The 25,023-nt window shown below is 42.8% G+C and overlaps 1 protein-coding gene across 1 annotated transcript in view; it reads left to right on the top strand.

Moving 5' to 3' along the window:
• marchf7 (membrane-associated ring finger (C3HC4) 7) overlaps window positions 1-24,804 on the top strand; it is a 39,932-nt gene extending 15,128 nt beyond the window's left edge. The window contains exons 5-10 of the mRNA XM_055638120.1: window positions 1,658-2,807; window positions 13,717-13,889; window positions 15,339-15,442; window positions 17,197-17,307; window positions 17,809-17,857; window positions 24,068-24,804. Of these exons, the coding sequence (XP_055494095.1) occupies window positions 1,658-2,807; window positions 13,717-13,889; window positions 15,339-15,442; window positions 17,197-17,307; window positions 17,809-17,857; window positions 24,068-24,135 (1,655 nt within the window). The 3' untranslated portion in view covers window positions 24,136-24,804. The remainder of the gene's footprint in view (window positions 1-1,657; window positions 2,808-13,716; window positions 13,890-15,338; window positions 15,443-17,196; window positions 17,308-17,808; window positions 17,858-24,067) is intronic.
• Window positions 24,805-25,023: the final 219 nt, after the last annotated feature.

Genomic DNA, 25,023 nt, shown 5'->3' with positions numbered 1-25,023 from the left:
AGTGCTCTTTCTCATAGTTTATGGTTCATAACCTTATGCAGTCATCATTTATGCAAACATAGAATAATACAGCAGAGGATAGGGCCCTTTGGCCCACAATGTTTGTGTTGCCCATGATGCCTAGCTGATCTGATCTCATTCGCCTGCATATCCCTCTATTCCCTGCATTTTCAAGTGCCTATCCACAAACCTCTTAAACGCCACTATTGTATCTGCCTCCACCACTAACCCTGGCAATGCAATCCAGGCTCCCAACACTCTCTGTAAAAAAAAAACTTGCTCACCTATCTCCATTAAAATTTCCCCCTCTCACCTTTTAGCTATGCCTTCTAGAGTTGGATATTTCCACCAATGGAAAAAGGTTCTGACTGCACCCTATCCATGCTTCTCATACATTTATATACTTCTATCAAGTCTCCCCTCAACCTCTGACATTCCAGAGACAACAATCCCAGTCTATCCAGCCTCTTCCTGTAGCTGAACCTTTAATCCATACAGCATTCTGGTAAACCACATCTGCACCATCTCCAAAGCTTTCATGTCTTTCCTGTAATGGGGCAACCAGACTGCACGTAATATTCCAAATGCAGCCAAACCAGTCTTATGACTTCATGACACATGTACTCAAAGCCCCTAGCGATGAAGCAAACCAAATGCCTTCATTACCACCTCATCTACTCGTGTTGCCACCTTTAGAAGCTTTGAACTTGGAATCCAAGATCCCTCTGCACATCAATGTTGTTCAGGATCTTGCCAAGGGCTGATTTTTGATTTTATCAAAATGCTGCTGAGTTAGTTACTTGAGGTGTAACTTTAAAAACATTTTGAATTGGAATTTAAATTTGTTATATTTTGCATATTTCTGAACAATTTGTGTGGAACATGTTTATTTACATAACGCTTGTAACTTGATGGCACACTTGTCCGGATTAGAAAAGTGCTGACATTTGAAAGATAAATATGCATGCGAATTGTCTGTTGGTTTCGAATTAATATTTCCATGTGGATTCTTATGTGTGTTTGTAATGGGCTGGACTACATCCACACTTACTTGCAGTCTTTGGCACAGCTGTGGTCAAACCAAGTTTTGATGCATCCGATAGGATGCTCACTACGGTGAGAGATGTTGGAGAAAGACCACACTTCCTTAGTTTTCTGACTGGGGCATGTCTACCATTTGGTTTCCAAGCAATAACCAGCTCCTGTGTCTAGCTGACATTGAGAGAGAGATTGTGTAGGAAGGAACGGCAGATGCTGGCTTAAACCGAAGATAGACACAAAAAGCTGGAATAACTCAGCGGGACACGCAGCATCTCTGGAGAGAAGGAATGGGTGACGTTTCAGGTTGAGGTCCTTCTTCAGAGAGAGGTTGTTTGACACCATGTTGCTAATCGCTCTATCTCGTAATAGTTCAAGATCCAGCCCACTACAGTGGTGTAATCTGCAAATTTATAGATGTAGAATTTAGTTGTACAGACTCGAGTATAGGGAGTAGAGTACGGGGCTAAGAGCGCATCTTTGTTGTAAGTTACGCGTTGGGTTAATAACTAAATGGACATTGGTTTCGTTCTGGTAACTCCATATCTGGTGCAAAGATGTTCTGAATATTTAAACACATTTCAAAGATTTTCATTTTCAGTTATTGTTAATATTGCAGGTTTCGGAAGAGTTTTATCGTCACACGCACAAGGTGCAAGACCAAGGGAGACATTGTTTGGATCTTTAAGACGTACCACAACCAACTTAAGCAGAGCACTTTCCTCCGCTTCTCCAGACAATCCCTCTACGTTCTCCAGAGACTCCAGAAATTCTTCCCGATCTTTTGAGAGCAGCAGTTCTTCATCAGCTGTTGGAGTGATACAAAGGAGTGCAGAGTGTGGTTTCCTGCGAAGAGCTGGCACTTCGGAATCTGAAAGGAGAAATGCGTCTCTTTTGCAGACAAGGCCATTGGATGACTTGGCATCAGAATCGCTCAGTAGTCGGTGTAGACCGAGACAGCTCCTGTCACGCCTGGCATCAAGCATGTCTTCGACTTTCTCTAGCAACCGAATTTCTAATCGGGGCTATTCAAGTACAAGGCCTTTTGAAAGAGCGCATTCCTTGCAGCAAGCTGATAACGCATCATTTAGGGAAAGACCTGAAAATGTGGCACATGCTGATGCTAATGGCAGAGCAGTTGCTAACTTTTCTCCTAATCAATCCCCAGAGTCTTCTCGGGGATTCGGATTTTTGAGGTGGAGAAGAACGGGGTCGCCAGCTGTTCTACAATCTCCGAACTCAATTGTTGGAGCAGAAAATTCAAGTACAAGGCCAAATGAATCTGAAAATAGAATGACTGCCTCTTGGTTTTCTTCACTGCAGAGTCGCTGTACCCCTCTCGCCAGAAGAGAAGGCAGAGATGAAACTGCTAATGGTATCATTAGTGAAGCCAGGGAACATCAGTCACCAATCCTCCAAAGGGCAGTTGGAACACTTCAAAACTCAAGCAGACAACAATCGGAGCGTGTTCATGGCGCTACAGCACCACCTACCAATGCTTTGCCTTCTACGGTTTCAGGCAGCTCTTCAGCCCGCAACACGACACCAGAGACCCTGCCAACAAGAAGTACCTCAGAATTTAGAGAAGTTTTTTCTAATTCTTTTATTCGTCTTTCTGTGCCTTGTGGCCCAGAACATGATTACTCCGAAGATGTACTGATAGCAGTAGACTTTGTAAATCCATCCAGAAGTCCTACTGAACAGGAGAAACAGAAAACTGCAAGTGCATCTTCAAAGGATCCGGAAAAGCTGAGAAAAATACAAGAAAGGTAAATTTTTGTGCATTTGATTTAAACTGTTTCATCAACATTCATTGTTAATCTACTCTGCACTGTTGAATGGCTTTCAGGTAGAGAATTGTAATTCATTTCAGTGGAGATTATCGTCCGTTTGAGGTAGTTTTTATGTGGTTTGAAAGTAGTATCAGTCATTGGATAGTAGGTGTAGTCTGAATTGATAGGAGGAATGAGGGACCTTTAGAAGATGAAGGTAAAAAAAACCTGCAGGTGCCAGAAATCTGAAATAAAAACAGCAAATGATGGTGGTGCTACCAAAGCTTGGGTCAACCCCAACACCTGTGGCAAGAGGAACGGTTAATGTTTCATGTCCAGGAGCCCTTACTTAAGCTATGAAGAGCCTGAGACCTGAAATGTCACCTATTGCTCTTTCACAGATTATGACTGCCCTGAATTTTTCTAGCAATTGCTGTTTGTTGGTCATAAAGGTTGCGTAACACAAAAACTGGCCCTTTGGCACATTTGAGTCAATGCTGACCATGCACTCATGTGCTCAAAACTCATTTTATTCTCCCCACATTGCCTTTTCAACTACTTTCGTCCTCAGCAGGATTTTGCCTACATGGGGCAAATTTCGCTAGCCAATTAACCCACTAACTCCCTGTTTGGTATGTAGAAAGAAAGTGATGCACCTGGAAAATTTCATGCAGTCGCAGTGAGAATATGTGAATGCTACACAGACACGGGAGGTCAGGATTTAGTTGCTGGAGTTGTACAGCAATGGCTCTATCACCTGGTGCGAACCATCCATTTGGGGATTAAATTCATGCATAATAAGATGATTTTTTTGCCTGCATATCTGTAATATGAAAGTTGTTGCAATAATCCAAAGGTTCTGGTAACTTTCCCCCTTTTTTGCGATGAAGATGTGAGGCAGTAACCATCAGAAATACATGACCCAACTGTCAGTTTTTGGTCTGAGATCAAATTAAAGTTCAGATGATTGTGTTTGGATTAAATATTTAACTTTATCCAACATGGCGCCTACCTGCGGCGACATTTTGCCAGCAGCACCACAGAATTTCATCAAATATAATTTTTCCCAGCTCACCTGTATAAAAGAAACTGCAGAAACCAGCAATGTAAGTGACAAGCTGCTAATCCATTTAAAGGCATTAGCGCAACTGCGATCTCCCGGAGGTGCCGACTGTATGGGAAATCTCGATCGAAGGGGAATCCTCGACCTCGTGGAAGCTCGCAGGGACATTAAGTACTTTACCTATAACTACTGGGGAATCCTCCATGGAGCTCGGAAATGCGGCCCTCCGGCAGGAACTCCCGGCAGCTGAATGTGCCAACTGCAAGGGAATTCCAGATTGCAGGGGAATCCCCGACCTCACGGAGGCCCGCAGGTACAGTAAGTACTGTACCTATAAACACCAGGGAGGCCTCCATGGAGTCCGGAAACGTGGCCGACGGGCAGGTTGCAAGTAAGACTGAAGCGCAGGGACTACGACCCCCTCTCCCTACCATCCTACTGGTCAATGCACAATCTTTGGAAATTAAAGTGGAGGACTTAAGGTCAAGGCTGCTTTACCGAAGGGAGGTGAGGGAATGCTCTGTGTTCTGTTTCACAGGGATATGGCTCGCCCCCAGACTCGGCTGTCCAGCCCGAAGGTTTCTCCATCCATCATATGGACCGCACAAAGGCATCTGGGAAAAGGAGAGGCGGAGGTGTCTGCCTCATGGTCAACTCTTCGTGGTGCTCAGATATGGCAGTTTTGTCTAACTCCTGCTCCCCACAGGAGTTCTCAAAAGCTGTGCAGACCAACTGCCGGTGAAGTGCCGCCCCTTCTACCTCCCGAGGGAATTCTCCTCCATCATCCTGACCGCGGTCTACATCCCACCCCAGGCAGATTTCTGTCTAGCATTGGAGGAACTGCATACCATGGTCAATAAGCATCAGACAGCTTAACCCGAGGCATTCAACAAAGCCAGCCTAAAAAAATCATTAGCAAACTACCACCAACATGTCGCCTGCAGCACCAGAGGATCAAACACCCTTGACCACTGCTATTCGACCATTAAGGATGCCTATCGCTCTATTCATCGCACTCAGTTCAGGAAATCCGACCATTCAGCGGTGCTGCTTCTTCCAGCATACAGGCAGCAACTGAAGAACGCACCCCCAGAAGTGAGGACTGCACAGAGCTGGTCTGGGGAGGCAGAGGAACAACTACAGCTCTGCTTGGAGTCAGTAGATTGGGCAATGTTCAAGGACTCGGCAACGGACCTGAATGAATACGCCACAGTCGTCAGATTTCATAAGCAAATGTGTGGAGGATTGCGTTCCTACAAAAACCTTCCGAGTGTTTCCTAATCAGAAACCTTGGATGAACCAGGAGATCCGTATTCTTCTGAAGACCAGATCCTGGGCATTCAGGTCTGGTGACGCAGAGGTCTATAAGAAGTCCAGATACGACCTTGACAAGGCTATCAAAAAGGCCAAACGGGACTTTCGCTCAAAGCTGGAGGATGGGCCGGATGTTCAGCAACTGACGTCAGAAGATCCTTCGGGGGGGGGGGGGGGGGAACCCTCGGAAAGCACCTGGACCTGATGGTATACCTGTCGAGTTCTCAAAACCTGTGCAGACCAACTGCCCATGGTTTTTACGGACATTTTCAACCACTCACTGCTGAGGTCTGAAGTTCCCACGTGCTTTAAGAGGCCATCAATAATACCGGTGCCCAAGTAGAGCAAGGTGATGTGCCTCAATGACTATCGACCAGTGGCACTAACATCCATGGTGATGAAGTGCTATGAGAGGTTGGTTATGGGGCATATCAACTCCTACCTCAATAAGAACCTCGACCCACTACAGTGCGCCTACCGTCACAACAGGTCCACGGAGGATGCAATCTCACTAGCTCTCCCCTCCGCACTGGACCACTTGGACAATAAAAACATTTACGTCAGGCTGTTGTTTATAAACTACAGCTCGCCGTTCGATACCATCATCCCCTCCAAAAGTTACGAAGCTCATGGAACTGTGCATCCCTCTGCAATTAGATCCTCGACTTCTCATCCACAGACCACAGTCTGTTCGAATTGGCAGAAACACTTCATCCTCAGCAATAATCAGTACGGGAGCACCTCAAGGCCGCGTGCTCAGCCCCCTGCTCTACTCTATACTCATGACTGTGCAGCTGGACATAGTGTGAACTCCATTTTCAAGTTTGCAGACGACACCACCGTTGTGGGACGAATTACACATGGTGATGAGTCGGAGTATAGAAGTGAGACCGACCAACTGGTGCCAGAACAACAACCTGGCTCTCAATATCAGCAAAACCAAAGAACTGATTGTGGACTTTGGAAGAGGAAGGTTGAGGACCCACAATCCTGTTTACATGGTGGAGAGAGTCAAAAACTTCAAATTCCTGGGCGTGCATATTTCCGATGATCTTTCCTGGACCCAGCACACTGATGCAATTATAAAGCAAGCACATTAACGCCTCTGCTTCCTGAGAAGGTTACGAAGATTCGGTATGTCAAAGAAGATTCTCTTGAACTTCTACAGGTGCACAGTAGAGAGCATATTGACTGGTTGCATCGTGGCCTGATTCGGCAACTTGAATGTCCAGGAGCGGAAAAGACTGCAAAAAGTTGTGAACACTGCCCAGTCCATCACCGGCTCTGATCTCCCCACCATCGAAGGGATTTATCACAGTCGCTGCCTCAAAAAGGCAGCTAACATCATCAGAAACCCACACCATCCTGGCCACACACTCGCCTCACCACTATCATCAGGAAGAAGATACAGGAGCCTGAAAACTGTAGTGTCCAGGAACAGCTTCTTCCCTACAACATAGTTTTTTGGTTATTTTGCTGTTGATGAACCATAACCAAAAGGCAGCTCATCGGCGTAGTTGGTAGAGCAGGTTTAGCACCATATAGCGCCAAGAGACCCGGGTTTCATGTTGACCTTGAGTGCTGTCTTTAGTGCCCTCCATAACGTTTGGGACAAAGACCCATCATTTATTTATTTGCCTCTACTCCACAATTTGAGAATTGTAATAGAAAAAAATCACATGTGGTTAAAGTGCACATAGTCAGATTTTAATAAAGGCCATTTTCATACATTTCGGTTTCACCATGTAGAATTACAGCAGTGTTTATACATAGCCCCCCCACCCATTTCAGGGCACCATAATGGTTGGGACACAGCAAAGTCATGTAAATGAAAGTAGTCATGTTTGGTAATTTGTTGCATATCCTTTGCATGCAATGACTGCTTGAAATCTGTGATTCATGGACATCACCAGTTGCTAGGTGTCCACTCTGGTGATGCTCTGCCAGGCTTGTATTACAGCCATCTTTAGCTTATGCTTGTTTTGGGGGCTAGTTTTCAGTTTTCTCTTCAGCATATAAAAGACATGCTCAATTGGGTTCAGATCAGGTGATTGTCTTGGCAACAAGAATTTATATTTTTTTAGCTTTGAAAAACTCCTTTATTGCTTTGTTTGGGATCATTGTCTTGCTGTCGAATGAACCGCCGGCCAATGAGTTTTGAGGCATTTGTTTGAACTTGAGCAGAAAGGATGTGTCTATACACTTCAGAATTCATTATGTTACTACCATCAGCAGTTGTATCATCAATGAAGATAAGTGAGCCAGTACCTTCAGCATCCTTACATGCCCAGGCCGTAACACCCCCACCACCGTGTTTCACAGATGAGGTGGTATGCTTTGGATCTTGGGCAGTTCCTTCTCTCCTCCATACTTTGTTCTTGCCATCACTCTGATATAAGTTCATCTCCGTCTCATCTGTCCACAAGACCTTTTTCCAGAGCTGTGGTTGCTCTTTTAACTCCTTCTTGGCAAGCTGTAACGTGGCCATCCTATTTTTGTGGCTAACCAGTGGTTTGCATCTTGCAGTGTAGCCTCTGTATTTCTGTTCATGAAGTCTTCTACAGACAGTGGTCATTGACAAATCCACACTTGACTCCTGAAAAGTGTTTCTGATCTGTTGGACAGGTGTTTGGGGATTTTTCTTTATTATAGAGAGAATTCTTCTGTCATCAGCTGTGGGTGTCTCCCTTGGCCTGCCAGTCCCTTTGCGATTAGTAAGCTCACCAGTGCTCTCTTTCTTCTTAATGATGTTCCAAACAGTTGATTTTGGTAAGCCTGAGGTCTAGCTGATGTCTCAACAGTTTTATTCTTGTTTCTCAGTCTCATAATGGCTTCTTTGACTTTCATTGGCACAGCTTTGGTCCTCATGTTGATAAACAGCAATTAAAAGTTTCCAAAGGTGATGGAAAGTTTGGAGGAAAGACTAAAGAACTGCAGATGTAGAAACAGAACTCCTCCCTTTTTCCTTCCTTCTCCCCCCCACCCCCCATCAGTCTAAAGAAGGGTTTTGGCCCGAAAAGACGCCTATTTCCTTCGCTCCATAGATGCTGGTGCACCTGCTGAGTTTCTCCAGCATTTTTGTGTACCTTCGATCTTCCAGCATCTGCAGTTCCTTCTTGAACACAGAACTGCAGATGCTGGTTTACAAAAAAAATGCAGCTGGAGTAATTCAGCGGGTCAGACAGCATCTGTGGCGAACAAAGATAGGTGACGTTTTGAGTCAGGACCTTCAGATTGATCCAGGTAAATCATCTTGCTTTCACTCCATTCCCAGTCTTTTGTATTTTCGACTAACTGCCCAGGTAGATATTCTGTTGCTCAAATCTAAATCTCCTTTGCAGTAACACCCAGACTACTAACATGTTTCGTACTTTAAGAATGCCTTTATGTTTTACAGCTTAACAGAATATTCAGAGAGTGTGGTGGATAATTTCACTGGAGAAGAAATGTATTGTAGGGACCGACCACAGTCAATGTTGTTTTAGATGTTCAGCTAGGGGACGTTTCCGTTCATTACAACACTGACTGAAAAAACAGCAAGTTCAAAAACTCAATGTTTAAGAAAGAACTGCAGATGCTGGGAAAATCGAAGGTAGACAAAATTGCTGGAGAAACTCAGCGAGTGAGGCAGCATCTATGGAGCGAAAGAATAGGTGACGTTTCGGGTCGAGACCCTTCTTCAGACTGATGTGGGGGGGGGGGGGGGAAAGAAAGAAAGGAAGAGGCAGAGACAGTGGGCTGTGGGACAGCGGGGGAGGGGAAGGACGGAGACAGCAAGCACTACCTGAAATTGAAGAAGTCAATGTTCATACCGCTGGAGTATGAACCACCAAGGTAGATAAAGTTTCTCCAGCAATTTTGTGTACCTTCAAAAATTCAATAGTGGGTGAGGGAAGTGAGAAGAGTTTGTGAAACTTCCTGGATTGATGGCGCATCTCAATTCCTTTTTTTTTTTTTTTGCCCGTCTTGTTTGGTCCTGGGACTTCAAGAGGTCCCACTCAGGACTTTAAAAGAAAATGCAAGTGTCACAGAGGGCAATGACGAATAGTTCAGCCTTCTCAAATTATTTTCACTTCAGTCAGAATTACTTGATATGCTATCTAATTTGTAGCACCAATTGAAGCAGTGAAACACCTTTCACTGCAGCTGGGGACTTCTGTGATTGATGCCACCGACACAGTTTGATAAATACATGTCCAAAAATGTAAAGTGTATAAAATTTTACATTTTATACATTCAGTTTTACATGTGGAAACAGAGCCTTTGGCCCACCGAGTCCGCACCGACCTTCGATCACCTGTACAGTTCTATCCTATGCCATAGGGACAATTTACAGAAGCCAATTACCCTACAAACCTACATGTCTTTGCAATGTGGGAGGAAACCTGAGCACCCAGAGAAAACCCAGACGGGAGCATGTACAAACTCTGTACAGACATCACGCATAGTCAGGATCGAATCTGGGTCTATGGCGCTATAAGGCAGCCAAAGACTCTACCTCTGCACCATTGCACGCCCTCATTTTTATCATTTTTATGACCTCTGTTATTTTATGGTTATCTTGTCTGTACTCCAGTTTATAAATACAAAAGTAACTACATGATTTTTTTTTACGTGGACAGAGGAATATTGTGTGAATTGGGAAAGAGCAGAGAGGAAATTTGTATCTGATATTTGATTGAATATGTGCATTTTTACAATACTGGCACTCAACAATGTGACAAAGGGGGTCAAATTTCAAATTCCTTCATAAAAGTTGACAAGCGCTTTATAGGGTACATGACCAACATAGTATCAACAAAAAATATAAGAAAAGACAACATATTGATGGCAAGTTACGAAAATGACATCAGAATACACAAATACATTTTGCCTAACGGTTGGTACAGTATGTGCACGTATTTGTTATTCCTTTCTATGTTTATGAATACCACATCTATATCTCTATGACTTTAAAACTCTCATCTTCTATGTGTGACTGTGAGTATACATGTGTCTTTATATTTTCGCCAAAACGCTATGCAGTAACGATAATTTTTTAACATTCTGACTCACATTTTTTCCTCAGCAGTGATCAGCTTCACTTCCGATTTGATGCTATATTTCATGACATTGATGATTAATGTTTTAAAAAAAAGACAAAACTGCCTTTTAAGCTTCGACTGATGACATCACAATGAGGTGGGCGGCCACGTTGGCACGGGTCGGCGCCCGTTTCAAACACAGAATATTCCAAGAGCTTCAAGTAACGCCAGGGGGAGGGCCGCATTTAAATTAGTATTCTGCCTTTTCTGACCCGGGCTTCCACCAGCGACGCCTTGGCTTGGTGTTTTAGGCGGCCATGAAGGAGTTATCAAGACTGCACCAGTGAAGAAGACATCGAGATCGCAATGGTGAGGCCTTGCGACGATGTGGCTGTGGCGGCAGTGAGGCATCGCGATGGTGGGGCCTCGCGGCAGTGGTGAGGTCCGGGCCTGCCAGTTGGCCCGGCGGGAGTTGAGCTGGGGTTGCCGCTTCTTCTCTGTGCTAGCTGAGGGGCTGGGGCCTCTGGACACCAGCTCAAAAAAGCAGCCAACTCTTGTCCTATCTGGGATATATGACAATAAAACACTCTTGACCCCCGCCCCACCTTGGCACCCAGCTCCCTTCCCCCTCCCAGCGTGGGGATGATTGATTGCCTCCATACTAGACCCAGTTGGTCTAGTACTTATTAAAAGTCTCATCTTGTATGTATGTGTCTGCGTGTATGCCAAGTCACACTGAAGTCCCACAGCCCGCCGCCTCTCTCAGGTCCACGCCCGCCCGCCCGCGCCCTTGCTCGGGTACTCGGGTCCTCGTTCGGGTCCACGCCTGCCCACGGCCTCGCTCGGGTCCACGCCCGCCCTCGCTCAGGTCCACGCCCGCCTCCCGCCCTCGCTCGGGTCCATGCCTGCCCGCACCCTCGATCGGGTCCACACCCGTTCGCAACCTCGTTTAGGTCCACGCTCGCCCGCACTCCCTCCCACAACGCCGTGCTCCCTCCTCACCGCCCCTCCCTCCCACACACTTCCCATCGCGGTCTAAATAGGATTTGAAAGTAACACGGCCAACTCTCAACACTGATAAAGGAATTCAATCCCACTTACAGACCAGCTTCTAACGTTATTCAAGGTCATTATCCAACTTCACATTCGTGACAGCTCAGAAACCTTAAGAGTCCATAGAAACCGTAGAAATGAACATAGTTCTGAAATTTGTTCTACGCAAGAGAAGGACCAAAATTGCAAAGCCATAAAGTTATCCCTTCCACCCCACATCCACCCACCCCCCCCCCCCCCCCCCCCCCCCCCCCCCTTACCTTATCGCGTTGAGTGAGCAGACCCAATAGGTCTGCACTTGGTCTAGTGGAACAATAAAGTTGCAAATGTCGTTTCCACTCGATTCACCTGATCGTGTAGTAGAATATTGCATCCATCTGAGTGGACACCGCAATGTGCATTACACGATCATACACACAAACTTATGTTGCGGTGGACCAGCAAAGGTTTGGTGTCCCAGAAAACTAATGTTGCATTATTAGAGAAAGCCAAATTATATCCATAGATAGAAAAAAACAGTACATTACCTTAAGGATTTGAGCTATATCGATGGCCCATGTGATTCGTGGGAAGGTTTGATTTGGGATGATTTTTTAGTAAGTTAAATGTCTCCGTAACGGTCGTTGTGGAGCTTTCGGAAGTTGACACAAGATTCAGATTCAGTTTCAACTTTATTGTCATTGTGCAGTGTACAGTATAGAGACAACGAAATGCAGTTAGTATCTCCCTAGAAGAGCGACATAAATATGAGCAATAAATATATCTATTTACATGCATACAGTCATAGTATTTTTTCTTGGTGGGAGGAGTGTCCAGGGGGGGTGATTGGTAATCACCGAGGTACAGTGTTGAGTAGTCTAACAGCCACAGGGAAGAAGCTGTTCCTGGACCTGCTGGTCCGGCAACGGAGAGACTTGTAGCGCCTCCCGGTTGGTAGGAGGGTAAACAGTCTGTGGTTGGGGTGAGAGCAGTCCTTGGCGATGCTGAACGCCCTTCGTAGACACTGCCTGCTTTGGACAGACTCAATGGAGGGGAGTGAGGAACCGGTGATGCGTTGTGCAATTTTCACCACCCTCTGAAGTGCTTTCTGGTCGGAGACAGAGCAGTTGCCATACCATACTGTGATACAGTTGGTAAGGATGCTCTCGATGGTGCAGCGGTAGAATTCACCAGAATCTGAGGAGACAGATGGACCTTCTTCAGTCTCCTCAGGAAGAAGAGACGCTGGTGAGCCTTCTTGATCAGAGTTGAGGTATTGTGGGTCCAAGAGAGGTCATCGGAGATGTTGACTCCCAGGAACCTGAAGCTGGAAACACGTTCCACCTCCGTCCCGTTAATGTGGATGGGGGTGTGTGTGCAGCCCCTAGACTTCCTGAAGTCTACAATGAGCTCCATGGTCTTCTTGGAGTTAAGGGCCAGGTTGTTGTCAGCGCACCATGCTGCTAGGGACAAAAGAATCAAGTTAGCGACTTGGTCCGTACGAAAGCTAAACAAGAGACAGTGTGTTGCCAAATTGAAGATTGGCTCAGTTTCTTAGTTTTGATGACCAATTTAAGCCCCAAAATGTTTTTTACTGACTTTAAAAAGTCAGAAAATATATCATAATTGGTCGTTGTGTTTTTGATACCACGATGTTTTAAATATATTAAATGTGAATATAAGAGAAATAATTAACTCGCCCAAAAATCGCTACTACCATTGGATACATCGTTGGGGTTTGTGAAAAGCAGTAGAGGTTTGGAGCCTCCGTGGTTTAACTTACGGAGGTAGTGACCCCGATAACGGTCATTGAGACAATGGACAACAAGCACAACGAATGTTACAGGATCTTTCCTGTACTGTATTATCTCTGTGTTACTTTATTTGTCTCCTGGTATTGATGAAAATATTTCCCTAGATCAGTGGTTTTAGCTCACGGCCCCCTTGGGCTCTTTAATTTTTCTGTGGCCCCCCCTGACATTATTTGCAGAAAAAAGGTGGCCCCTTTCATTGAACCTGTGGGCCCCTAAATCCCCAAATTTTTCTGCAGCCCCCCTGAGATTTGCCATGGCCCCAGGTTCTGAATCACTGCCCTAGATCATTGTCAAAACGTATATGTATGAGGGACCATATGAAGTTTATTTATGAATTAAATATTCATGAGTAAATGTGGCAGAGTTTTTATGTCACATTTTTGATGTCCAAAATGGTGGTAAAACGATGAAAATTTGTCTGTTTTGAAAAAAGTTTTTGACTTTCGGTCTTGAAGTTATCTAATTTGTATCTGTTATTTGTAAGGTTTCACATGATGGGTAGATTTTTGTTAAGAACAGTGTACTGGTGGAAAAACCTGAATATTAATCTCGTTCCTCAAAATCTCCAGTATTGTAAAAATACAATTATACTGTTTGCTGAAGCTCGTCTTTTATTACGGATATAAAATAGGATGAAATTTAAGGTGCCTTCTTTTTAGTTTACTTTTAGAAGATTCTGATGACGAAGGAGATGATATTTGTCGGATTTGCCAAATAGGAGCTGGATATACCACAACAAATCCTTTAATCAAACCATGCAATTGCACTGGCAGCTTGCAGTACGTCCATCAGGAATGCATCAAAAAATGGTTGCAATCCAAAATAAATTCAGGTAATGTGGGTATCTTAAGTGTTTATGATAGCTTAAAGGATGTTTGCTTTTACTTTTTCTTGTTGCATTGGGTGGATCGCTGCTTGAGTTGTGTTCATTAGTAATTTGGACTGATTTCAATGTGTTATTGACCTGTGGATTTCTTTGTTCTAAAACTTTGATTTTGTTCCATTAACACGAGATTTCAGAATCCTAACTACCAAGCGGTTGTGCCATCTCAGGTTTAATATCATTTAAATACAGATTTTTTTGTATTTTACTATTGTACAAGTTCTCAATCTTTCAAAGATTAGCTGGAAATTAAACCTCCTCCCTCGGAATTGAAAACAAAATCTTAAAAAGGGAAGAAACTGTTCTTGAACCTGGAGGTTACAATTCTCTGGCAGGGCGGCATAGTGCTGCAGTGGTAGAGTTGCTGTCTCACAACGCCAGAGACCCAGGTTCAATCTCAGGTGATGTCTGTACAGAGTTTGTACTTTCTCCCTGTGACTGTGTGGGTTTTCCCCAGGTGCTCAGTCCCCCCCCCCCCCCCCCCCCCCCCACACTCCAAAGATGTATAGGTTTGTAGGTTAATTTGCTTCGTGAAAAATGGTAAATGTCCCCTGTAAATTGTGTGTAGGATAGCATTAGTGCACGGGGTAATCACTGGTCATTACGGAGTTGGTGTGCTGAAGTGCTTATTTCCTCGCTGTCTGTCTAAAGTCCTGTACTACCTTCCCGATGGTAGCAGTGAGATGAGAACATGGCCAGAGTGGTGTGGGACCCATGGCCAGGGTGATGTGGGTCCTTGATATTAGTGGCCGTCTTGAAGCAGTTTCCTGTAGATTAATTTCAGTGGTGAGTAGATCATTACCCATAATGGACAGGGCCAATTTCTATAATTCTCTGTAACCTTCTTTGTTCCTGGGTGTCCAGTTTACCAACCCAGGGCATGATGCAACCAGTCAGTATGCTCTCTACCATGCACCTGTAGACGTCCAGTGGAGAAGTCGGTGACATGTCGAATCTTAAAGCTCTGAGGCAGTAGAGAGGTTGGTGGGCTTTTTTAAAAATGTCCTGGGCATGGTACATTGGAATTGTGGTTGACACTGAGGAGCTTGACACTGAACCACCACCATCATGATGAAGACAGGTGCACAGTTTCTTGGCTTTCCCTTTCCTACACGACCTGATCTGCTCCATAAGGAAGGGTCCCAACCCAAAACGCTGTTTTTCCATATCCCTCCACAGATGCTGGCTGATCTGTTGAGTTTCTTCATCAGTCTTGTTTTGCTCAAGATTCCAGCATGTCAAAATCAAATTTATTTTGTCTCGTCTCCACTGTAAACTTAACTACTAAGCACCAATTGTCCGCACATCTCATTTAAAAGGAAAAGTATGACAAATGAATTTGAAAGATGTGAGGTAATCAAACACACTAATGGATATTCACTGCTGAATTTAATGCAGGTGCGGATTTGACTGCTGTCGTCACTTGTGAATTGTGCAAGGAAAAGTTACAGCTGGACTTGGAAGATTTTGATATCCATGAATTGTATAGAACGCATGAACAGGTGTGTGATCTTGTTTCTCACTTCTACAATATTGTGCAAATATTACACTGCCTGAGGCATTAAATTGTTTAATTTTTTTCAATGAAACCATGAGACTGGCTGTTGCACTTTTTTCACTAGGGGTTTTTAAACAAATGTTTAAAACACTTTTATAAGGGTTTCTGTTAAGCAATTGGGGGAACCAAATGTGTTTGTCCTGCACAAAGCTCTATTACAGTGTGTTCTGTGTTCATGTGTAGGAAGGAACTGCAGGTGCTAATTTATACCAAAGATAGATACAAAATGCTGGAGTAACTCAGCGGGTCAGGCAGCATCTCTGGAGAAAAGGAACATCTATTCCTTTTCTCCAAAGATGCTGCCTGACCCGCTGAGTTACTCCAGCATTTTGTGTCTGCTGTTTTCATCTTGGACTTTGGATAATAATTCAGTTATATTATATTTGACTAAACATTTACATTAGAAAATGGGATGCTAAGCCGAACGGTGCTGGAGGAATCCAGTGGGTCAGGCAGCATCTGTGAAGAGAATGTAGAAACAGTGATTCGGGTCAACTGATCAGTGTGAAGAAGGATCCCTTCCTAAACGATGTCTGCCATTTCCCTGCATGGCTACACAGTGGCTAGAATTGCTGCCTTACAGAGCCAGAGACCCGGTTTGATCCCGAATACGGGTACTGACTATGGATTTGCACAATTCTCCCTGTGGTCGTGTGGGTTGTCTCGGGGCTCTCCAGTTTCCTCCCACACTCCAAAGATGTACAGGGTTATAGGTTAATTGGCTTTGGTTAAAAATTGTCAAAGGTCCCTAGTCTTAGTGTTCGTGTAACAAAGTGATCGCTGGTTGGTGTGGACTCAGTGTGCCAAAGGGCCTGTTTCTATGCTGTACCTCTAAATTAAAATAAAGTAAATACTATACTATAACGGCCACTATAACAACATTTAAAAGACATTTGGACGGGTACATGGATAGGAAAGGTTAACCATATAACAATTACAGCACGGAAACAGGCCATCTCGACCCTTCTAGTCCGTGCCGAACACATAATCTCTCCTAGTCCCATATACCTGCGCTCAGACCATAACCCTCCATTCCCTTGCCATCCATATAAGTATCCAATTTATTTTTAAATGATAAAAACGAACCTGCCTCCACCACCTTCACTGGAAGCTCATTCCACACAGTTACCACTCTCTGAGTAAAGAAGTTCCCCCTCATGTTACCCCTAAACTTCAGTCCCTTAATTCTCAAGTCATGTCCCCTTGTTTGAATCTTCCCTACTCTCAGTGGGAAAAGCTTTTCCACATCAACTCTGTCTATCCCTCTCATCATTTTAAAAACCTCTATCAAGTCCCCCCTTAACCTTCTGCGCTCCAAAGAATAAAGCCCTAACTTATTCAACCTTTCTCTGTAACTTAGTTGCTGAAACCCAGGCAACATTCTAGTAAATCTCCTCTGTACTCTCTCTATTTTGTTGATATCCTTCCTATAATTAGGCGACCAAAATTGTACACCATACTCCAGAATTGGCCTCACCAATGCCTTGTACAATTTTAACATTACATCCCAACTTCTATACTCAGGTTCAGAGGGATATGGACCAAATGCAGGCAAGTAGGACTAGTGTAGATGGGGCATCTTGGTTAGATGGGCAAGTTGGGCTGAAAGGTCTGTTACTATGCTCTATGATTCCAAGACTTTGCTGCAAACTCGAGTTTTAATGACTATTTGCTTTCATTTTTTAAAAACTATTTTAGGCACAGCACGACATCAGTTCTGGTCTTTACCTTGTTCTTTTACTTCATCTCTGTGAGCAGAGGTTTTCCGACTTAATGGGTGATACAAGTGAGACAAGATCCCGACTTCGGGTAAGCATGAGCAATGGCTGATTATCAACATATCTGAATGAAGCAGCAATGCATTTGTTTTTAAACTTGGTGTTAAGCTTGCCACATCATGCATGTAAACAATGTTGCTATTATTTTGCAATTAGACGTGTAATCAGGGAATTTCAGCGTATTCTCATCGTGGATCACTAAACCTGCATAACCATCTGGAATGCTGAGAGAGCAACCAGCCTTTTTATAGAGGGGTTCATAAATGTGTTTATTTGACAGCTTTGTTGTACAACAATTACATTTTCATTACTGTGCAATTAATTGCACTAGTTCAAAGACTGAAGTAAAACAGTTACTGCATGGGATAACCAGTCCTTATTTGGTGCATGCTTGTTGAACTTTTTAATTAGGCACAGCAGAACAGTCGAAGATTACCTACCAACTGGATGGTATTGTGCTTTGGAATTTTCCCTCCATTGGTATGTAGGGGAAACGTATGTGGTTTTGACATTGTCCACTTTTTACTTTCAGTTCATCCACTTGGCAAGAACTCTTCAACAGCACATACAAGATCTTGAAAGTAGGTTTCTCGGATACCAATAAGGGCCCTAACTTGGCCTATCCAGTGCTTTTTGTTGCCCATTATTGGAGTGGACTCTGATAATTATGAGCTATTAAAACTTCACGTTGGAATTCAAAACAAATTTCAGACTAAATGCTTGTAAACACATCTTAGATGAAGAGCATCTGTTCAACTGAACACATAACAGAGCTACATCTGATAGCATTTTAAGCATGTTCTGTGCCAAAAAAAAAAAAAAATACTTCATGAACTGCTCATTAAATCTCCCATCTTTTTGATGGTTCCCTGTATACTGAATGCGCTATTGAATGTCACTTTCAAAAGAACACGTTACAATATTACCAGAGACTACAGAAACACCGTCACATTATCATGTGATACTGCAGGGTACCAGAACCTCCGGTGGTTGTGCCTCAAGAATAGTTTTAAAACGAGCAGTAAGGATGTAGTTTATGAAAGTTACTAAGTGTCATTCACATCTTTCCCATTCCCATCTATCGCACTTGGTAACTAATGTCCACTAGCACCATCCCCATTTTCTTCCCCCACATTAAAAGATTATCAGTGCCATGCCGCACAGTGCATCATTTTTCACATCTTGTGCATAATTTATTTGCACCAGCCTCTCTCATCCTGTTTTAATGATGCCTTTAGTGGCTGCAACTTCAGGCTCCATACTCACTGCTCTTAAAATCAACTAGTGGACATTAGTTACCAAGTAATATCTTGATGCTTATCCAACCATCTGCTCATCAACCCTCCCTCCCCCTTATCTATATCCACCTATCACTTCTGTCCCACCTGTCTTCATTTGGCCCATATCCTCCAAAACATTTCCTATTCATGTACCTGTCCAACTTTAAACCCATCACCCCAAAATCCAGCTATGTTTTGCATATGTCTACCAAAATATTTGAATTATCTTTTGTTGATTTAATTAGTAGGAAAGTCTGCAGAGGAAATTTACAAGGATGTTGCCAGGACTCGAGGGCCTGAGTTACAAGCCGAGGTTGAGCAGGCTAGGACTATTCCTTGGAGAGCAGGAGGGTGAACTCATAGAGGTGTACAAAATCATGAGAGAGATGTATTGGATAAACACACACAATCTTTTGCCTAGAATTTGGCACTCATGAATCAGAGGGCATAGTTTTAAGGTGAGGGGGCAAAGATCTAATAGGAACCTGAGGGGTAACTTTTTTACACAAAGGGTGATGAGTGTATGGAACAAGCTGCCGGAGGAGGTAGTTGAGGCAGGTATTAATGTTTAGGAAACATTTAGACGGACAGATGGATCAGATAAGTTTAGAGGGATATGGGCCAAATGCGGGCAGGTGGGATTAGTGCAGATGGGGCATGTTGCTCAGCGTGGCAAGTTGGACCAAAGGACCTGTTACCGTGCCGTTTGACTCTGACTATAATAATAGATTAAGAATGCTACATTTTGTGTTTTTCTTTTCCGTGTGATCCGTCTGGACTCACACCCATTTCTCCACTTTTCACCTATATTCCTTCCTCCAGTTTCACAATTTGCACCACTTCTATCCTTATTTCATACTTTTTGTCTCTGGTCTTTATTTAGTTTAATTTCGATATATAATGCAGAAATGGGTCCTCACTGAGTCCGTACCGACCAGCGATCACCGCACATTAATGCTATCCTACACACACTCGGGACAATTTATATTTATACCAATCCAATGTAAACTGAAGATTATCAGTGCCACACCACACATTGCATGATCTTTCACATCTTCTGCATCATATATTTGCACCAGCCTCTCATCCTTTAAAATATGCCTTTAGTGGCTGCAACTTCATGCTCCATATTCATTGTTCTTAAAATCAACTAGTGGACATTAGTTACCAAGTAATATCTTGATGCTTATCCAACCATCTGCCCATCAACCCTCCCTCCCCCTTATCTATATCCACCTATCACTTCTGTCCCATCTGTCTTCATTTAGCCCATATCCTCCAAAACCTTTCCTATTCCAAATATCTGTCCAAATATCTTTTAAACGTTGTGATAGTTCTGCCTCGAAGACCTCCTTTGGCTGCTCGTTCCATATGCACCCCTCATTTGTGTAAAAAAAAAAGTTGCCCCATATGTTCCTATTAAAACTTCACCCACCCCATCCCTCACAACCTATATCCTCTGGTTCTTGATTCTCCAACTCTGGGTAAAAGACTGCATTTGGCCTATCTATTCCTCTAAGGAATAAAGTTCTAGCCTGCTCAACCTCCCCCTGTAGCTCGAGTCCTGGCACAAAAACATTGATAAGCCATGATTAAATGACCAAGTAGACTCGATGAGTCGAATGGCGTAATTCTGCTCCTATGACTTACGAACTTATGAATCTTATTTTCTCCCAGCTATAAAATTCAAATGTGGATCATTCTTGGAAGTGTATGCTTTCTGTGAATAATGTAGGCCAGTAAGTTGTTTAATTGATTCTAATAGGGATATTTACTGGTAAGTTAGATGTGATAGCAAACCAGATACATTTTGTCCATTGCCACATGCCTGAAAGCCAGAAGTGGAAAAAGCAATGGATATTGTATGCATAATGACTAAGGAATTGTGAAACTGAGGGAGATGTGACTAATTTCAAACTACCTTCAGTGTTGAAGTTGTGTCATAGGGATGTTAATATATAATTGTGTACAATTGTGGCAAATGATAAACCTGGTAACTATTTGCAAAGCTTCTCAAAACAGTAAAAAAATTGTATATAGAAAAATGGTGTTTACAGGAGCAGGTGTATGGATTTTCGAATCAAGATGTATTAAGTAACCTTTTTTAGGTGTTATTTAAAATTACAGTGCAATTGTACCATGTCATTTTGATATGGAACCATTGTTAGTTCCTACAAATTAGATATTCTGATATGAAGAGAGGATGAGGATATCAGCTTACACAAAAAGCTTCAGCGGGTGCAGCAGCTCTATGGAGCAAAGGAAATGGCTTCTAAAGATCAGTTTCGGGGGCGGGGGCGGGGCGGGGGGGCGGGGGACATTGCAAAAGGAGGAAGAGCAAGAATGCGAGATGAAGACAGCACTGAGGAAGGGGAGGAGACAGCAAGGACTAACAAAATTGGGAGAATTCGATGTTCATGCCCCGGGATGCAGACTCCCCAAACGGAATATGAGGTGCCATATGAGGTCAGGATATTCAGCTTACTGGCTTCTAAAGATCAGTTTAACATTGCAAAGTCAAGAGCAGAATGCGAGATGAATACTTCATCCTACCAAAGAGATGCATCGTCAAGTTAAAGCTGAACTTTATTTGCCTCACCTATATTGTTTTCACCATACAAAAAAAAATCATTTTTACATGCTCATTTTTTTGGGTAGCTTTTTATTTTGAAACCATTACTTGCACTACAACAGCAAGCTCAAATTCCAGCACAAGAATTGGTATTATGATAATCCAGTTGAGATAGAGAGAGAGGAAAGGGTTACTTTGAAACCTGGTGTTTTTTTATTGTTGCCGTGTTTTCCTGAGTTACCACCTAACTCATTGGAGACCCTAGATTTTATCTTGCGTTAAATGTTATTCCTTTTATCCTGTATCTACACTGTGGACGGCTTGAGTGTAATCATGTGTGGTCTTTCCGCTGTCTGGATAGCACGCAACAAAAAGCTTTTTTACTGTACCTCGGTAAACGTGACTAACTAAACTAAACTGCATGTCCATGTGCCTGTCTATAAGCCTCTTCAATGCCACCATTGTGTAATACATTCACCTGTTTCTATTTCCCCACAGCACATGTTATTTCTTCAAAGTACTGCAATGATTTATTTTTCACAAACCAATTTTGACTTTACCTAGATTACCTCAAATTTTCCTATGCCCCGCTATAACAATTTTAACTGGGCTATGGATTTTTAACAGTACTCTCGGGGCTAAATCTGGGCCAGCCAGGGACTGATGGCCATTGCTGATCAAAGACCAGGAGTCAGCATTACCTGGATCGCAGGTGTTGGAAGTAAATATGGTGGCCTGCTCACAAAGGGGTAAAAGAAACAGTATAATTTAAGTAACTGGGAACAGAGACCAGGAAATGCATCTATTTGTATATTTTTCAAAACGATAGGAAATGTTGTTAAGCCTTCAAAACCCATGATTTAGTTTAGTTTATTGTCACATATACTGAGGTACAGTGACAAACTTTTTTGTTGCGGACATCCAGTCAGCGGAAAGACAATACATGATTGCAATCAAGTTGTCCATAGTGGTACAGAGTGAAAGGAATAACATTTATTACCAGATAAAGTCCAGTTCGTAAGATAGTCTGATGGTCTTCAATGAGGCAGATGGTAGCTCACGACCGCTCTCTTGTTGGTGGAAAAATTATTCAGTCGCCTGATAATAGCTGGGAAGAAACTGTCCCTGAATCGGGAAGCATGTGTTTCACACCTGTACCTTTTGCCTGATGGAAGAGGGGAGACGAGGGAGTGATAGTCGTCCTTGATTATGCTGGTGGCCTTAAGGCAGCGTGAAGTATATTTGGAGTCAATGGAAGAGAAGTTAGTTTGTGTAATGGCCTGGGCTACGTCCACAACTCTCCAATTTCTCCCAGTCTTGGAAAGAGCTGTTCCAAAACCATGCTGCGATGCATCCCAATAAATTGCCTTCTATGGCGTATCTGGGCCATTCTTTGGAAAGTGAACCAAAAATGTCACACACGTGACCAGATGGCATCACATAAAGTAATACATTAAACATTTCTTGTCCGAGATTAATCTTATTCATTATTTTCCTACTTACAGAACTATAACGCATATAAAGATATGAACATTCTAGCTTTTTTTAATTCACAGCGTTTGTAAGATAAAACTGAGTTATGAAAAAAATGCTTCCGTGTAAGGTCACACACAAGACCAGTCGTATTTAACCTCTGACCCTAAACGAACATTGTCAGTGCAACATTAAAATTTCATTTGATAAACTTTGAAAAACATGTGAATCATATATACAGTACAAAGCAATAGACCTGTAATGCTTTCAGTATTACAAGAGATGTATTCCACAATTGTTCATATTTTTGGTCACATGCGTGACTAAGAATGGGCCATCTGTAGTTGAGATCCTTAACAAATAGTTTTTTCTTTGTTTGAATATCATTCCCAGTTAACGGCAACTTATTTCATAATGATGATGAAACTTTTGAGGGATGGAGATTTCCAAGATTGCAAGTAATTAAAGGAGGTGGCACAGTGACGTAAGGGGGGTGGCCAGCGGTAGAGTTGCTGCCTCAGCGCCAGAGACCAGTGTTCAGCCCTGACCCAGGGTGCTGCCTGGGTGGAATTTGCTCTTCTCCCTGTTACCGCGTTTGTTTCCTCCGGGTGTTCCGGTTTCCTCCCACATCCCAACGATGTCTGGTTTGTCGGTTAATTGGCCTCTAAAATTGCTCCAAATTGTAGAGAGTGGATGCGAAAGTGGGATGACACAGAATTAGTGTGAATGGCTGATTGATGGTCAGCGTGGACTAGATGGGCTGAACAGCCTGTTTCCTCACTGTATCTAAGAAGCACAAAATGCTGGAGTAATTCAGCGGGCCAGGCAGCATCTCTGGAGAGAAGGAATGGGTGACGTTTCAAAAGAAGGATCTCGACCCGAAACGTCGCCCATTCCTTCTCTCCAGAGATGCTGCCTGTCCCGCAGAGTTACTCCAGCATTATGTGTCTGTCTTCAGTTTGAACCAGCACCTGCAGCTCCTTCCTCACTGTATCTTTCAATCAAATCAATCAGTTGCACGGTAAATCTAAGATTATTCTTGGAGCAGAAAGTTGCAAGATTTTTTATTCACAATGCATGCTTTGAGAGGAAATTAACAAAAGCTGTTTCCAGTGGTTGACTGGTCAGAAACCAAATTTTAGATAATTGGCATAATATACTGCTTCAAACCATGGGTAGAAGTGGTTTTAATAATGTAAGAATTTCAGGACCAACTTTGTCGAAGTCCATGGTAAGTTTCAAGTACATTTAACTCATTGGCTAATCTTTGATGCTATATAAAATAGTTGTGTATTTGATCTTATTTCATAGGTCCAGGTAGCATCCTCAAAATTTCTCAATTTTCCAAAAAATAAATTCCCTATTAACAGTTTAAGATGGCCACTGAAATATACTTTAAGTTCACGAGAAATTGTTTCTGCATTTGTCTGTCTACCTAAATTAACCAAAATTCATTTCTTCCACAGCTACGGATGACGATTCTGAAGATGAACAAGATAGATTTGAAAATGCAACACCAAGAGGTTCTACTTGACTTGTGTGATGGGCTTTCCCAGTGCAAGTCTTTATATAAAGGCAAAGCATTATATTCACTTTTCACTTTTGCTAGAAGTTGCTAATGTTCCATGAAATAGATGCTGAAAATTTGGGTGAAGTTTTTCAATTTTGTGACTACACTAGAGATGAAAAGCTTTACAATTTGAGTGTTTTAAGTAAAGTTTTTTTTATTTGTAGTAATTATGAATGAAAGAGAAAAAAGTCAATGTAATACTGTCACTGTCCAGGAGTTAATGTGGGCAGCTGACATTGTGCTCAACTGCCTTCTTTTCGCTAATTACAATTTTTAACTTCAAATATCAAGCTTCGAATTGGAAATGCAAAAGCCAGCAGTTGGAAAATGTTGGAAATGTCTACATTCAAAGGCAATTTCCTGCAAGTTTGGATGAATGGCAGAAAACTGATTATTTTTAAGTGCAGCATTATCCTACTTAAAGTGACTATATGTTGGAACTATGTATTTGGTAATGATTAATCAAATAAAGTGTACTACTTGAGAGAAGGCAAAAGTGTCTTCTAGCAAATCATAGATGGAAACTTTTCTTAATTGCAGTGTTTTCATAAAATTAAAGTACTACACTGAATTAAGCTTTATAACTGTTTGAATAAATGTGAAATATTAAACTTTGAGGCTTCTCTAACGGTTTTCCAGTTTTGGAATCTCATTTACACCATCTCCATAACATGGACGCAAGCATTCGATACAGGTTTTGCCTCCAAAGAATTGCTGACTACCTGAATAGTGGATTTGAGATACAGAGTTAGCCATGACATCAGGTTTCGGATAGAATTAAAATAGACTTAAAATCACAACGATCATTATGATTGAACGTGATTGCAGGTTCCATCTGTGTTATGGCCAGTG

This window comes from Leucoraja erinacea, chromosome 7 (assembly GCF_028641065.1).
Source record: "Leucoraja erinacea ecotype New England chromosome 7, Leri_hhj_1, whole genome shotgun sequence".
NCBI classification, from domain to species: Eukaryota; Metazoa; Chordata; class Chondrichthyes; order Rajiformes; family Rajidae; genus Leucoraja; species Leucoraja erinaceus.
The sequence above is the reverse complement of the archived record's forward strand: the minus strand, read 5'-3'. Positions and strand labels throughout refer to the sequence as shown.